Below are 17,625 nucleotides of genomic sequence, written 5' to 3'. Positions count from 1 at the left end.
CTGAAAGCATCTGTTGGTTCTTCTATCCTAACATTCCCAAATCTCCCCACAAGGGCAATAAAACAAGGGAAATTCGCCAAGGTGGAGAACAATGAGGACAAAAAGGCTATTTTAAGCTTAGCGTTACAGGAGACAGGATGTCGTACGGAAATTAATTTGAGGTCCGTCACGAGGACGGAAGAACATGACGTGTGTGTTTACCGTTTGGATCCTTTGGCGAACTCCACGGCGATGGCCTTCCCATCTATACAGAGAGCTGGCTGTAAGGCCTGGAGGATCTGGAGAAGCTGAGATGCTTCCTGTAACACACACAGCTCTGAGTAGACAGTTGTTGGTATCTCCTCACCACTATAGTAGACAGCTGTAGGTATCTCCTCATCACTACAGCTGTAGGTATCTCCTCACCACTATAGTAGACAGCTGTAGGTATCTCCTCACCACTATAGTAGACAGTTGTATGTATCTCCTCACCACTACAGCTGTAGGTATCTCCTCACCACTATAGTAGACAGCTGTAGGTATCTCCTCACCACTACAGCTGTTGGTATCTCATCACCACTATAGTAGACAGCTGTAGGTATCTCCTCACCACTATAGTAAACAGCTGTAGGTATCTCCTCACCACTACAGTTGTAGGTATCTCCTCACCACTATAGTAGACAGCTGTAGGTATCTCCTCACCACTACAGCTGTAGGTATCTCCTCACCACTATAGTAGACAGCTGTAGGTATCTCCTCACCACTATAGTAGACAGCTGTAGGCATCTCCTCACCACTATAGTAGACAGCTGTAGGTATCTCCTCACCACTATAGTAGACAGCTGTATGTATCTCCTCACCACTACAGCTGTAGGTATCTCCTCACCACTACAGCTGTAGGTATCTCCTCACCACTATAGTAGACAGCTGTAGGTATCTCCTCACCACTATAGTAGACAGCTGTAGGTATCTCCTCATCACTACAGTAGACAGCTGTAGGTATCTCCTCACCACTATAGTAGACAGCTGTTGGTATCTCCTCAACACTACAGCTGTAGGTATCTCCCCACCACTATAGTAGACAGCTGTATGTATCTCCTCACCACTATAGTAGACAGCTGTTGGTATCTCCTCACCACTATAGTAGACAGCTGTAGGTATCTCCTCATCACTATAGTAAACAGCTGTAGGTATCTCCTCACCACTACAGCTGTAGGTATCTCCCCACCACTATAGTAGACAGCTGTATGTATCTCCTCACCACTATAGTAGACAGCTGTAGGTATCTCCTCATCACTATAGTAGACAGCTGTTGGTATCTCCTCACCACTACAGCTGTAGGTATCTCCTCACCACTACAGCTGTAGGTATCTCCTCACCACTACAGCTGTAGGTATCTCCTCATCACTACAGTAGACAGCTGTTGGTATCTCCTCATCACTACAGTAGACAGCTGTATGTATCTCCTCACCACTACAGCTGTAGGTATCTCCTCATCACTATAGTAGACAGCTGTAGGTATCTCCTCACCACTACAGCTGTAGGTATCTCCTCATCACTATAGTAGACAGCTGTATGTATCTCCTCACCACTACAGCTGTAGGTATCTCCTCACCACTACAGCTGTTGGTATCTCCTCACCACTACAGCTGTTGGTATCTCCTCACCACTACAGCTGTAGGTATCTCCTCATCACTATAGTAGACAGCTGTAGGTATCTCCTCACCACTATAGTAGACAGCTGTAGGTATCTCCTCACCACTATAGTAGACAGCTGTAGGTATCTCCTCACCACTATAGTAGACAGCTGTAGGTATCTCCTCACCACTACAGCTGTAGGTATCTCCTCACCACTATAGTAGACAGCTGTAGGTATCTCCTCACCACTATAGTAGACAGCTGTAGGTATCTCCTCACCACTATAGTAGACAGCTGTAGGTATCTCCTCACCACTACAGCTGTAGGTATCTCCTCATCACTACAGTTGTAGGTATCTCCTCACCACTACAGTTGTAGGTATCTCCTCACCACTATAGTAGACAGCTGTAGGTATCTCCTCACCACTACAGCTGTAGGTATCTCCTCACCACTATAGTAGACAGCTGTAGGTATCTCCTCATCACTATAGTAGACAGCTGTAGGTATCTCCTCACCACTATAGTAGACAGCTGTAGGTATCTCCTCACCACTATAGTAGACAGCTGTAGGTATCTCCTCACCACTACAGCTGTAGGTATCTCCTCACCACTATAGTAGACAGCTGTAGGTATCTCCTCATCACTATAGTAGACAGCTGTAGGTATCTCCTCACCACTATAGTAGACAGCTGTAGGTATCTCCTCACCACTATAGTAGACAGCTGTAGGTATCTCCTCACCACTATAGTAGACAGCTGTAGGTATCTCCTCACCACTATAGTAGACAGCTGTAGGTATCTCCTCACCACTATAGTAGACAGCTGTAGGTATCTCCTCACCACTATAGTAGACAGCTGTAGGTATCTCATCACCACTACAGCTGTAGGTATCTCCTCATCACTACAGCTGTAGGTATCTCCTCACCACTATAGTAGACAGCTGTAGGTATCTCCTCACCACTACAGCTGTAGGTATCTCCTCATCACTACAGTAGACAGCTGTAGGTATCTCCTCACCACTACAGCTGTAGGTATCTCCTCATCACTACAGTAGACAGCTGTTGGTATCTCCTCACCACTATAGTAGACAGCTGTAGGTATCTCCTCATCACTACAGTAGACAGCTGTAGGTATCTCCTCACCACTACAGCTGTAGGTATCTCCTCACCACTATAGTAGACAGCTGTTGGTATCTCCTCACCACTATAGTAGACAGCTGTAGGTATCTCCTCACCACTACAGTTGTAGGTATCTCCTCACCACTATAGTAGACAGCTGTAGGTATCTCCTCACCACTACAGCTGTAGGTATCTCCTCACCACTATAGTAGACAGCTGTTGGTATCTCCTCACCACTATAGTAGACAGCTGTAGGTATCTCCTCACCACTATAGTAGACAGCTGTAGGTATCTCCTCACCACTACAGCTGTAGGTATCTCCTCACCACTACAGCTGTAGGTATCTCCTCACCACTACAGCTGTAGGTATCTCCTCACCACTACAGCTGTAGGTATCTCCTCACCACTACAGCTGTAGGTATCTCCTCACCACTACAGCTGTAGGTATCTCCTCACCACTACAGCTGTAGGTATCTCCTCACCACTATAGTAGACAGCTGTTGGTATCTCCTCACCACTATAGTAGACAGCTGTAGGTATCTCCTCACCACTACAGCTGTAGGTATCTCCTCACCACTACAGCTGTAGGTATCTCCTCATCACTACAGTAGACAGCTGTTGGTATCTCCTCACCACTATAGTAGACAGCTGTAGGTATCTCCTCATCACTACAGTAGACAGCTGTAGGTATCTCCTCACCACTACAGTAGACAGCTGTAGGTATCTCCTCACCACTACAGTTGTAGGTATCTCCTCACCATTATAGTAGACAGCTGTAGGTATCTCCTCACCACTACAGCTGTAGGTATCTCCTCACCACTACAGCTGTAGGTATCTCCTCACCACTACAGCTGTAGGTATCTCCTCACCATTACAGCTGTAGGTATCTCCTCACCACTACAGCTGTAGGTATCTCCTCACCATTACAGCTGTAGGTATCTCCTCACCACTACAGCTGTAGGTATCTCCTCACCATTACAGCTGTAGGTATCTCCTCACCACTACAGCTGTAGGTATCTCCTCACCACTACAGCTGTAGGTATCTCCTCACCACTATAGTAAACAGCTGTAGGTATCTCCTCACCACTATAGTAGACAGCTGTCGGTATCTCATCACCACTACAGCTGTTGGTATCTCCTCACCACTATAGTAGACAGCTGTAGGTATCTCCTCACCACTACAGCTGTAGGTATCTCCTCACCACTATAGTAGACAGCTGTAGGTATCTCCTCACCACTATAGTAAACAGCTGTAGGTATCTCATCACCACTACAGTTGTAGGTATCTCCTCACCACTATAGTAGACAGCTGTAGGTATCTCCTCACCACTACAGCTGTAGGTATCTCCCCACCACTATAGTAGACAGCTGTAGGTATCTCCTCATCACTATAGTAGACAGCTGTAGGTATCTCCTCACCACTACAGCTGTAGGTATCTCCTCACCACTATAGTAGACAGCTGTAGGTATCTCCTCACCACTACAGCTGTAGGTATCTCCTCACCACTATAGTAGACAGCTGTAGGTATCTCCTCACCACTACAGCTGTAGGTATCTCCTCACCACTACAGCTGTAGGTATCTCCTCATCACTATAGTAGACAGCTGTTGGTATCTCCTCATCACTACAGCTGTAGGTATCTCCTCACCACTATAGTAGACAGCTGTTGGTATCTCCTCATCACTACAGCTGTAGGTATCTCCTCACCACTATAGTAGACAGCTGTTGGTATCTCCTCACCACTACAGCTGTAGGTATCTCCTCACCACTACAGCTGTAGGTATCTCCTCATCACTATAGTAGACAGCTGTAGGTATCTCCTCACCACTATAGTAGACAGCTGTATGTATCTCCTCACCACTACAGCTGTAGGTATCTCCTCACCACTATAGTAGACAGCTGTATGTATCTCCTCACCACTACAGCTGTATGTATCTCCTCACCACTATAGTAGACAGCTGTAGGTATCTCCTCACCACTACAGCTGTAGGTATCTCCTCACCACTACAGCTGTAGGTATCTCCTCACCACTATAGTAGACAGCTGTAGGTATCTCCTCACCACTATAGTAGACAGCTGTAGGTATCTCCTCATCACTACAGTAGACAGCTGTAGGTATCTCCTCACCACTATAGTAGACAGCTGTAGGTATCTCCTCACCACTACAGCTGTAGGTATCTCCTCACCACTACAGTAGACAGCTGTAGGTATCTCCTCACCACTACAGCTGTAGGTATCTCCTCACCACTATAGTAGACAGCTGTAGGTATCTCCTCACCACTATAGTAGACAGTTGTATGTATCTCCTCACCACTACAGCTGTAGGTATCTCCTCACCACTATAGTAGACAGCTGTAGGTATCTCCTCACCACTATAGTAGACAGCTGTATGTATCTCCTCACCACTACAGCTGTAGGTATCTCCTCATCACTACAGTAGACAGCTGTAGGTATCTCCTCACCACTATAGTAGACAGCTGTAGGTATCTCCCCACCACTATAGTAGACAGCTGTAGGTATCTCCTCACCACTACAGCTGTAGGTATCTCCTCACCACTATAGTAGACAGCTGTATGTATCTCCTCAACACTACAGCTGTAGGTATCTCCTCATCACTATAGTAGACAGCTGTAGGTATCTCCTCACCACTATAGTAGACAGCTGTAGGTATCTCCTCACCACTATAGTAGACAGCTGTAGGTATCTCCTCATCACTATAGTAGACAGCTGTAGGTATCTCCTCACCACTATAGTAGACAGCTGTAGGTATCTCCTCACCACTACAGCTGTAGGTATCTCCTCACCACTATAGTAGACAGCTGTAGGTATCTCCTCACCACTATAGTAGACAGCTGTAGGTATCTCCTCACCACTATAGTAGACAGCTGTAGGTATCTCCTCACCACTATAGTAGACAGCTGTAGGTATCTCCTCACCACTACAGCTGTAGGTATCTCCCCACCACTATAGTAGACAGCTGTAGGTATCTCCTCACCACTATAGTAGACAGCTGTTATTTATCTCCTCACCACTACAGCTGTAGGTATCTCCTCACCACTACAGTAGACAGCTGTAGGTATCTCCTCACCACTACAGCTGTAGGTATCTCCTCACCACTACAGCTGTAGGTATCTCATCACCACTATAGTAGACAGCTGTAGGTATCTCCTCACCACTATAGTAGACAGCTGTAGGTATCTCATCACCACTACAGCTGTAGGTATCTCCTCATCACTACAGTAGACAGCTGTAGGTATCTCCTTACCACTATAGTAGACAGCTGTAGGTATCTCCTCACCACTACAGCTGTAGGTATCTCCTCACCACTATAGTAGACAGCTGTAGGTATCTCCTCACCACTATAGTAGACAGCTGTAGGTATCTCCTCACCACTATAGTAGACAGCTGTAGGTATCTCCTCACCACTATAGTAGACAGCTGTAGGTATCTCCTCACCACTACAGCTGTAGGTATCTCCCCACCACTATAGTAGACAGCTGTAGGTATCTCCTCACCACTATAGTAGACAGCTGTAGGTATCTCCTCACCACTATAGTAGACAGCTGTAGGTATCTCCTCACCACTACAGTAGACAGCTGTAGGTATCTCCTCATCACTACAGTAGACAGCTGTAGGTATCTCCTCACCACTATAGTAGAGTTGTTGGTATCTCCTCACCACTATAGTAGACAGCTGCAGGAAAGCGAAGCCCCGGTTGAGTTGTGTCTGTTTATCTTTGATCAGTCGAACATTAGAAGGAGACAGAGTCGCGAAGGGAGACAGAGTGGACAGGATGGACTCCAGGGAGGTATGGGGACCCAGGTTCCTCAGGATCAGAGCTGGAGAGAAGAGAGAGAACATTAGGAGACAGAGTAGCGAAGGGAGACAGTGGACAGGATGGACTCCAGAGAGGTATGGGGACCCAGGTTCCTCAGGATCAGAGCTGGAGAGAAGAGAGAGAACATTAGAAGGAGACAGAGTGGACAGGATGGACTCCAGAGAGGTATGGGGACCCAGGTTCCTCAGGATCAGAGCTGGAGAGAAGAGAGATGAAGGGCGGGATGGGGGAGGGAGGGAGGGAGGGAGGTAGAGAGAACATTAGGAGACAGAGTAGCGAAGGGAGACAGTGGACAGGATGGACTCCAGAGAGGTATGGGGACCCAGGTTCCTCAGGATCAGAGCTGGAGAGAAGAGAGAGAACATTAGAAGGAGACAGAGTGGACAGGATGGACTCCAGAGAGGTATGGGGACCCAGGTTCCTCAGGATCAGAGCTGGAGAGAAGAGAGAGAACATTAGAAGGAGACAGAGTGGACAGGATGGACTCCAGGGAGGTATGGGGACCCAGGTTCCTCAGGATCAGAGCTGGAGAGAAGAGAGATGAAGGGCGGGATGGGGGGAGGGAGGGAGGGAGGGAGGTAGAGAGAACATTAGGAGACAGAACAAGGAAACAGGACGGAGTCTGGAGAAGTATGGGGACCCAGGTTCCTCGGGATCAGAGCTGGAGAGATTGGTTGATTGGTTGAGAGCGAGGGGGGAGAGAAGGTAAATGAAAGAGACAGGTACAGTACCTTCAGACAGTATTCATATTCCTAGATTTATTCCACATTTGGTTTGTGTTAATTTCTTACGGCTGAGATCGGCTGAGATCCTGTTAACGGGATCGACTTGACAACAGCCAGTGAAAGTGCAGGGCGCCAAATTCAAACAACAACTTGTTGTTAATCCCACCACAGTGTCCGATTTCAAAACCGCTTTACGACGAAAGCACACCAACTGATTATGTTAGGTCAGTACCAAGTCAACAGAAAAACACAGCAATTTTTCCAGCCAAAGAGAAGAGACACAAAAAGCAGAAATAGAGAGAAAATTAATCACTAACCTTTGATGATCTTCATCAGATGACACTCATAGGACTTCATGTTACACAATACATGTATGTTTTGTTCGATAAAGTTCATATTTATATCCAAAAATCTTAGTTTACATTGGCGCGTTATGTTCAGCAATGTTTTGCCTCCAAAACATCCGGTGATTTTGCAGAGAGCCACATCAATTTACAGAAAATACTCATAATAAACATTGATAAAAGATACAAGTGTTATACATGGAACTTTAGATAAACTTCTCCTTAATGCAACCGCTGTGTCAGATTTCAAAAAAACTTTATGAATATATATGCCATTTAGCAGACGCTTTTATCCAAAGCGACTTACAGTCATGTGTGCATACATTCTACGTATGGGTGGTCCCGGGAATCGAACCCACTACCCTGGCGTTACAAGCGCCATGCTCTACCAACTGAGCTACAGAAGGACCTCCTTATGAAAAAAGCACACCATGCAATAATCTGAGTACAGCGCTCAGACAACAAAACAACCCAAACAGGTACCCGCCATGTTGTGGAGTCAACAGAAATCAGAAATAGCATTATAAATATTCACTTACCTTTGATGATCTTCATCAGAATGCACTCCCAGGAATCCCAGTTCGACAATAAATGTTTGTTTTGTTCGATAAAGTCCATAATTTACGTCCAAATACCTTCTTTTTGTTTGCGCGTTTAGTACACAAATCCAAACTCACGACGCGCGGGCACTAGGTCCAGGCGAAAGTTCAGACGAAAAGTCATATTACAGTTCGTAGAAACATGTCAAATGAAGTATAGAATCGATCTTTAGGATGTTTTCATCATAAATGTCACGTTCTGACCATAGTTCTTTTGTGTTTTCCTTGTTTTAGTGTTGGTCACGACGTGAGCTGGGTGGGCATTCTATGTTGTGTGTCTCGTTTGTCCGTTTCTGTGTTTGGCCTGATATGGTTCTCAATCAGAGGCAGGTGTTAGTCATTGATTGGGAACCATATTTAGGTAGCCTGTTTTGTCACTGTGGGTGATTGTTTATGTGTAGTGTTTGTGTTAGCACATTTGGTATATAGCTTCACGGTCGTTGTTCATTTCTTGTTTTGTACACTTTACTTTGTGTTTTCGTAAAATGATGCATTCACACCACGCTGCGCTTTGGTCCTCTTCTTACGACGATCGTGACAATAAATCTTCAATAATGTTTCAACCGGAGAATTCCTTTGTCTGTAGAAATGCAATGGAATGCAACTAACTCTCACAGGAGCGAGCGAGACTGAGCTTGTGACACTCTGCCAGACCCCTGACTCAAACAGCTCTCATTCCCCCCTCCTTCACAGTAGAAACATCAAACAAGGTTCTAGAGACTGTTTGCATCTAGTGGAAGCCTTAGGAAGTGCAATATGACCCCATAGACACTGTATATTCGATAGGCAATGACTTGAAAAACTACAAACCTCAGATTTCTGACTTCCTGGTTGGATTTTTTGTCTCAGGTTTTTGCCTGCCATATGAGTTCTGTTATACTCACAGACATCATTCAAACAGTTTTAGAAACTTCAGAGTGTTTTCTATCCAAATATACTATGCATATCTTAGCTTCTGGGCCTGAGTAGCAGGCAGTTTACTCTGGGCATCTTATTCATCCAAGCTACTCAATACTGCCCCCAGCCATAAAAACTTAAAGCCTAAATTCCCATTTAAAAAATGATTTTAAAAAAATAAAAAAATAAAAATAAAAATAATTATATTATTATTATTATAATTATTGATAAAAAAAATAAAAGTCTCACCCATCTACACACAATAATGACAAAGTGAAAACATGTTTTTAGAAATTTGAGCATATTTATTGAAAATGAAATACAGAAATATCTCATTTACATAGGTATTCACACCCCTGAGTCAATACTTTGTAGAAGCACCTTTGGCAGCAATTATAGCTGTGCGTCTTTCTGGGTAGGTACCTAAGAGCTTTCCACACCTGGATTGTACAATATTTGTTCATTATTCCTTTTTAAATTCTTCAAGCTCTTTCAAATTGGTTGTTGATCATTGCAAGACAAACATTTTCAGGTCATGCTATAGATTTTCAAATGGATTTAAGTCAAAACTGTAACTAGGCCACTCAGGAACATTCCATGTCATCTTGGTAAGCAACTCCAGTGTATATTTGGCCTTGTGTTTTAGGTTATTGTCCTGCTGAAAGGTGAATTCATCTCCTGGTATAGAGGTCCTTGATGTCAGGAAGCTTGGCCCCAGTGATGTACTGGGCCGTATGTACTACCCTCTGTAGCGCCTTACGGTCGGAGGCCGAGCAGTTGGCGCAGCTGTAGAACTTCTTGAGGATCTGAGGACCCATGCCAAATCTTTTCAGGGGGAAAAGTTGTTGTCGTGCCCTCTTCTCAACTATCTTGGTGTGCTTGGACCATGTTAGTTTGTTGGTGACGTGGAAACCAAGGAACTTGAAGCTCTCAACCCGCTCCACTTCAGTCCAGTCGGTGTTAATGGGGGCCTGTTCTTTTCCTCCTTTTCCTATAGTCCACAGTCATCTCCTTTGTCTTGATCACATTGAGGGAGAGGTTGTTGTCCTGGCACCACACTGCCAGGTCTCTGACCTCCTCCCTGTAGGCTGTCTCATCGTTGAGGGGGAGGTTGTTGTCCTGGCACCACACGGCCAGGTCTCTGACCTCCTCCCTGTAGGCTGTCTCATCGTTGAGGGGGAGGTTGTTGTCCTGGCACCACACGGCCAGGTCTCTGACCTCCTCCCTGTAGGCTGTCTCATCGTTGAGGGGGAGGTTGTTGCCCTGGCACCACACGACCAGGTCTCTGACCTCCTTCCTATAGGCTGTCTCATCGTTGAGGGGGAGGTTGTTGTCCTGGCACCACACGGCCAGGTCTCTGACCTCCTCCCTGTAGGCTGTCTCATCGTTGAGGGAGAGGTTGTTGTCCTGGCACCACACTGCCAGGTCTCTGACCTCCTCCCTACAAGCTGTCTCATCGTTGTCGGTTATCAGGCCTACCACTGAAGTGTCATCAGCAAACTTAATGATGGTGTTGGAGTTGTGCCTGGCCGTGCAGTCATGAGTGAACAGGGAGTACAGGAAGGGACTGAGCACATACCGCCGAGGGGCCTCCGTGTTGAGGATCAGCATGGCGGATGTGTTGTTACCTACCCTGATCACCTGGGGGCGACCCGTCAGGAAGTCCAGGATCCAGTTGCAGAGGGAGGTGTTTAGTCCCAGGGTCCTTAGCTTAGCGATGAGCTTTGAGGGCACTATGGTGTTGAACGCTGAGCTATAGTGAATGAACAGCATTCTCACATAGGTGTTCCTTTTGTCTAGGTGGGAAAGGGCAGTGTGGAGTGCGTTTGGGTCATCTGTGGATCTGTTGGGGCGGTATGCGAATTGGAGTGGGTCTAGGGTATCTGGGAGGATGCTGTTGATGTGAGCCATGACCAGCCTTTCAAAGCACTTCATGGCTACTGATGTGAGTGCTATGGGGCGGTAATCAGTCACCTTCGCTTCCTTGGGCACAGGGACGATAGTGGACTGCCTGAAACATGTAGGTATTACAGACTCGGACAGGGAGAGTTTGAAAATGTCAGTGAAGACATTTGCCAGCAGGTCAGCGCATGCTCACAGTACACGTCCTGGTAATCCATCTGGCCCTGCGGCCTTGTGAATGTTGACCTGTTTGAAGGTCATGCTCACATCGGCTATGGAGAGCATGATCAAAGCTGGTGCTCTCATGTATGGTTCAGTGTTGCTTACCTCGAAGCGAGCATTAAACGCATTTAGTTCGTCTGCTCGTGTCATTGGGCAACTCGCAGTTGGATTTCCCTTTGTAGTCCATAATAGTTTGCCACATACGACAAGCATCAGAGCGCGATTCAATCTTAGTCCTGTATTGACGCTTTGCCTGTTTCACGGTTCGTCGGAGGGCGTAGCGGGATTTCTTATAGACGTCCGGGTTAGTGTCCCGCTCCTTGAAAGCGGCAGCTCTAGCCTTCAGCTCGGTGCGGATGTTGCTTGTAATCCATGGCTTCTGGTTGGGATATGAACGTACGGTCACTGTTGGGACAACGTCGTCGATGCACTTAGTGATGAAGCCGAGGACTGATGTGGTGTAACTCCTCAATGCCATCGGAGGAATCCCGGAACATATTCCAGTCTGTGCTACAAAAACATCCAGTCTGTGCTACAAAAACGTCCAGTCTGTGCTACAAAAACAGTCCTTAAGCATCTGACCACTTAAGTAAACTCCCAACTGAGACTCTGCAGAAGTCTGAAAAATACACTTTATGTACAACGTAGAACCCCAAACAATGCAGAGCAGAATTAGGACATACCCTCTAGTTATCAACATCCAGAAAAGAGCAGTTAAATTATACAACCACCTAAAAGGATAGCGATGCACACACATTCCACCACAAAGCCATCACCTACAGAGAGATGAACCTGGAGAAGAGTCATCACCTACAGAGAGATGAACCTGGAGAAGAGTCATCACCTACAGAGAGATGAACCTGGAGAAGAGTCAGAGAGATGAACCTGGAGAAGAGTCATCACCTACAGAGAGATGAACCTGGAGAAGAGTCATCACCTACAGAGACCTACAGATGAACCTGGAGAAACCTGAGTCATCACCTACAGAGAGATGAACCTGGAGAAGAGCCATCACCTGCAGAGAGATGAACCTGGAGAAGAGTCATCACCTACAGAGAGATGAACCTGAGAGAAGAGTCATCACCTACAGAGAGATGAACCTGGAGAAGAGTCATCACCTACAGAGAGATGAACCTGGAGAGAAGAGTCATCACCTACAGAGAGATGAACCTGGAGAAGAGTCATCACCTGCAGAGAGATGCAGAGAGATGAACCTGGAGAAGAGTCATCACCTACAGAACCTGGAGAAGAGTCATCACCTACAGAGAGATGAACAGAGATGAACCTGGAGAAGAGTCATCACCTACAGATGAACCTGGAGAAGAGTCATCACCTACAGGAGATGAACCTGGAGAAGAGTCATCACCTACAGAGAGATGAACCTGGAGAAGAGCCATCACCTACAGAGAGATGAACCTGGAGAAGAGTCATCACCTACAGAGAGATGAACCTGGAGAAGAGTCATCACCCACAGAGAGATGAACCTGGAGAAGAGCCATCACCTACAGAGAGATGAACTTGGAGAAGAGTCATCACCTACAGAGAGATGAACCTGGAGAAGAGTCATCACCTACAGAGAGATGAACCTGGAGAAGAGTCATCACCTACAGAGAGATGAACCTGGAGAAGAGTCATCACCTACAGAGAGATGAACCTGGAGAAGTGTCCACTTAGCAAGCTGGTCCTGGGGCTCTGTTCACAAACACAAACAGACCCCACAGAGCCCCAGGACAACAGCACAATTTAGACCAATCAAATCATGAGAAAACAAAACGATAACTATTCGACAGACTTAATATAATCCACAAAAAAACGGAGCAAAGTGGAACGCCCCTAAACAGAGAGTACACCGTGGCAGAATACCTGACCAGTGACTGACATAAACTTAAGGAAAGCTTTGACTATGTACAGACTCAGTGAGCATAGCCTTGCTATTGAGAAAGGCCGCCGTAGGCAGACATGGCTCTCAAGAGAAGACAGGCTATGTGCTCACTGCCCACAAAATGAGGTGGAAACTGAGCTGCACTTCCTAACCTCCTGTCCAACGTATGACCATATTAGAGACACATATTTCCCTCAGATTACACAGATCCACAAAGAATTTGAAAACAAACCCAATTTTGATAAACTCTCATCTATTGGGTGAAATACCACTGTGTGACATCACAGCAGCAAGATGTGTGACATGTTGCCACGAGAAAAGGGCAACCAGTGAAGAACAAACACCATTGTAAATACAACCCATATTTATGCTTATTTATTTTCCCTTTTGTACTTTAACCATTTGCACATCATTACAACACTGTATATATACAGTTGAAGTCGGAAGTTTTACATACACCTTAACCAAATACATTTAAACTCAGTTTTTCACAATTCCTGACATTTAATCCTATTAAAAATGCCCTGTCTTAGGCCAGTTAGTATCTCCACTTTATTTTAAGAATGTGAAATGTCAGAATAATAGTAGAGATAATTATTTATTTCAGCAATTATTTATTTAATCACATTCCCAGTGGGTCAGAAGTTTACATACATTTACTCAATTAGTATTTGGTAGCATTGCCTTTAAATTGTTTAACTTGGGTCAAATGTTTCAGGTAGCCTTCCACACGCTTCCCACAATAAGTTGGGTGAATTTTGTCCCATTCCTCCTGACAGAGCTGGTGTAACTGAGTCAGGTTTGTAGGCCTCCTTGCTCGCACACGCTTTTTCAGTTCTGCCCACACATGTTCTTTGGGATTGAGGTTAGGGCTTTGTAATGGCCACTCCAATACCTTGACTTTGTTGTCCTTAAGCCATTTTGCCACAACTTTGCAAGTATGCTTGGGGTCATTGTCCATTTGGAAGACCCATTTGCAACCAAGCTTTAACTGATGTCTTGAGATATTGTTTCAATATATCCACATAATTTTCCTTCCCTCATGATGCCATCTATTTTGTGAAGTGCACCAGTCCCTCCTGCAGCAAAGCACCCCCACAACAAGATGCTGCCACCCCCGTGCTTCACGGTTGGGATGTTGTTCTTCGGCTTGCAAGCCTCCCCCTTTTTCCTCCAAACATAATGATGGTCATTATGGCCAAACAGTTCTATTTTTGTTTCATCAGACCAGAGGTACGATCTTTGTCCCCATGTGCAGTTGCAAACCGTAGTCTGGCTTTTTAATGGCGGTTTTGGAGCAGTGGCTTCTTCCTTGCTGAATGGCCTTTCAGGTTATGTCGATATAGGACTCGTTTTACTGTGAATATAGATACTTTTGTACCTGTTTCCTCCAGCATCTTCACAAGGTCCTTTTCAGTTGTTCTGGGATTGATTTGCACTTTTCACACCAAAGTACGTTCATCTCTAGGAGACAGAACGTGTCTTCTTCCTGAGCGGTATGACGGCTGCGTGGTCCCATGGTGTTTATACTTGCGTACTATTGTTTATACAGATGAACGTGGTACCTTCAGGCATTTGGAAATTACTCCCAAGGATGAACCAGACTTGTGGAGGTCTACAATCTTTTCAGAGGTCTTGGCTGATTTCTTTTGATTTTCCCATGATGTCAAGAAAAGAGGCACTGAGTTTGAAGGTAGGCCTTGAAATACATCCACAGGTACACCTCCAATTGACTCAAATTATGTCAATTAGCCTATCAAAAGCTTCTAAAGCCATGACATCATTTTCTGGAATTTTCCAAGCTGTTTAAAGCCACAGTCAACTTAGTGTATGTAAACTTCTGACCCACTGGAATTGTGACACAGTGAATTACAAGTGAAATAATCTGTCTGTAAACAATTGTTGGAAAAATGACTTGTGTCATGCACAGAGTAGATGTCCTAACCAACTTGCCAAAACTATAGTTTGTTAACAAGACATTTGTGGAGTGGTTGAAAAACGAGTTTTAATGACTCCAACCTAAGTGTATGTAAACTTCCAACTTCCACTGTATACATAATATGACATTTGAAATGTCTTTATTATTTTGGAATTTTTGTCGTGTTTAGTGTTCATTTTTTATTGCTTATTTCACTTTTGTTTATTATCTACTTCACTTGCTTTGGCAACGTAAACATATGTTTCCCATGCCCCTTTCAATTTAAATTGACTTGAGAGAGAGACTTACTGTCGTTGGCCACCTCAGCCTGCTGTGTGTCAGCTCCCCCTGCCCCAGCCCTGCCCCCGGCCCTGGGAGTGGTGACGGCAGTAGTGGTGATGGTAGCAGCTGGCTGGTAGAGAGCAGGGAGGGGCAATAAGCCGTCCTTCTGAGGTAACTCCCTCAGCTGGGGCAGTTTCAACTCTGCCTCTAAAGGGTAATAAAAAAAAACACAGTCGGATATCCCAGAACACACCTGTCTATGTTTATCAGAGGGTTTAGGTATCACTGTATCACATGTTTACCTGATTTAGAAACGCCACATTTAAAGCACTTCTCTCTCCTCTTGAAGTTCTGAACCCCACACTGTTAGAACAGCAACAGAGGCGATCAGTACCCGTGAGAATTGAGAACAAGATGAGAAGCAACACAGTGAGGTTGTTAGCTGTTGTACCTTGTTACAGAGCCAGTCCTCGTTGGCGCGTGGTTTAGGGTCACTGTAGTGCATAGACACCCTCTGGCCTAGGATAGACAAAACCCTCTGAAAGAGAGAGAGAGAGAAAGAGACAGGCAGAGAGAGAGAGGGAGAGAAGGAGAGACAAAGAGAAAGATAGACAGAGAAGACCAAGAGAGAGGGAGACAGAGAGGGAGAGAGAAACAAAGAATGATTATCATAGATAAGTGGTTCACATTCTAGAGAGAGAGGAGCCCACTCACAAGAGGGCAGAATGAGTGAGAGATGGTTCCCATTGAATTGAATTGAGAGAGAGAGGGAAAGAGAGGAGAGAAGAGAGGGAAAGAGAGGAGAGAAGAGAGGGAAAGAGAGGAGAGAAGAGAGAGAAAGAGAGGAGAGGAGAGAGGGAAAGAGAGGAGAAGAGAGGGAAAGAGAGAGGAGAGAGAGAGAGAGGAAAGAGAGGAGAGAAGAGAGGGAAAGGAGGAGAGAAGAGAGGGAAAAGAGAGGGAGAGAGAGAGAGGAGAAAGAGAGGAGAGAAGAGAGGGAAAGGGGAGAGAAGAGAGGGAAAGGGGAGAGAGAGAGAGGGAAAGAGAGGAGAGGAGAGAGGGAAGAGAGGAGAAGAGAGGGAAAGAGAGGAGAGAAGAGAGAGAGAGAGGAGAAGAGAGAGAAAGAGAGAGAGAGAGAGAGAGAGAGGGAAAGAGAGGAGAGAAGAGAGGGAAAGAGAGGAGAAGAGAGGGAAAGAGAGGAGAGAAGAGAGAGAGGAGAAGAGAGAGAAAGAGAGGAGAGGAGAGAGGGAAAGAGAGGAGAGAAGAGAGAGAAAGAGAGGAGAGGAGAGAGGGAAAGAGAGGAGAAGAGAGGGAAAGAGAGGAGAGAAGAGAGGGAAAGAGAGGAGAGAAGAGAGGGAAAGAGAGGAGAAGAGAGGGAAAGAGAGGAGAGGAGAGAGGGAAAGAGAGGAGAAGAGAGGGAAAGAGAGGAGAGAAGAGAGGGAAAGAGAGGAGAGAAGAGAGGGAAAGAGAGGAGAGAAGAGAGGGAAAGAGAGGAGAGAAGAGAGGGAAAGGGGAGAGAAGAGAGGGAAAGAGAGGAGAGAAGAGAGAGAAAGAGAGGAGAGGAGAGAGGGAAAGAGAGGAGAAGAGAGGGAAAGAGAGGAGAGAAGAGAGAGAGGAGAAGAGAGAGAAAGAGAGGAGAGGAGAGAGGGAAAGAGAGGGAAAGGGAAGAGAGAAGAGAGGGAAAGAGAAGAGAGAAAAGAGGGAAAGAGAGGAGAGAAGAGAGGGAAAGAGAGTGAAAGAGAGGCGAGAAGAGAGGGAGAGGATAGAAGAGAGGGAAAGGGGAGAGAGGGAAAGAGAAGAGAGAAAAGAGGGAAAGAGAGGAGAGAAGAGAAGGAAAGAGGAGAAGAGAGGAGAGAAGAGCGGTAAAGAGAAGAGAGAAGAAAAATTGAGGACAAGAGAGTGTGTGTGTGTGTGTGTGTGTGGAGAGAGAGAGAGTGTTGTGTTTTGTCAACCCCCCCCCTTAAGGGGAACCCTGGTCACAGTGTTAGCCAACCTGACCCCCACCCCAACCTGGCAACGCAACCAGTAGAAAACAGACAGTATTCACCATTCAATATGCATATGGTGAGGCGTGCACAAGTGGGACGGTCTGTGGTTAAAATATATCTCCCACCTACATCATTTGATTAGGTCATTTGATACTGTAATGACACCCATGGTCATGTGATTCCACTTTATGACTCTGCATGTTTCATTTAACAACAATGGTGTCATTCAACAACAATGGTGTCATTTAACAACAATGGTGTCGTTTAAGAACAATGGTGTCATTCAACAATGGTGTCA

General features: G+C 45.7%; 1 protein-coding gene and 1 long non-coding RNA gene across 2 annotated transcripts in view; one reads left to right on the top strand and one right to left on the bottom strand.

Annotated features, from left to right (window-relative positions):
- rbm10 (RNA binding motif protein 10) overlaps window positions 1-17,625 on the bottom strand; it is a 120,927-nt gene that overhangs the window by 42,673 nt on the left and 60,629 nt on the right. Inside the window, exons 7-11 of the mRNA XM_052484161.1 lie at window positions 15,794-15,880; window positions 15,645-15,705; window positions 15,370-15,549; window positions 6,412-6,572; window positions 202-299 (exon numbers count right to left, since the gene is read on the bottom strand). Of these exons, the coding sequence (XP_052340121.1) occupies window positions 202-299; window positions 6,412-6,572; window positions 15,370-15,549; window positions 15,645-15,705; window positions 15,794-15,880 (587 nt within the window). The remainder of the gene's footprint in view (window positions 1-201; window positions 300-6,411; window positions 6,573-15,369; window positions 15,550-15,644; window positions 15,706-15,793; window positions 15,881-17,625) is intronic.
- Window positions 683-6,292, top strand: LOC127913071 (uncharacterized). The gene is made up of 6 exons (XR_008084510.1): window positions 683-1,261; window positions 1,996-2,502; window positions 2,588-2,922; window positions 5,401-5,499; window positions 5,625-5,683; window positions 6,046-6,292. It is a non-coding gene; the product is annotated as an uncharacterized LOC127913071 (long non-coding RNA).

The sequence above is a fragment of the Oncorhynchus keta genome, chromosome 28, assembly GCF_023373465.1.
Source record: "Oncorhynchus keta strain PuntledgeMale-10-30-2019 chromosome 28, Oket_V2, whole genome shotgun sequence".
NCBI lineage: Eukaryota > Metazoa > Chordata > Actinopteri > Salmoniformes > Salmonidae > Oncorhynchus > Oncorhynchus keta.
The sequence above is the reverse complement of the archived record's forward strand: the minus strand, read 5'-3'. Positions and strand labels throughout refer to the sequence as shown.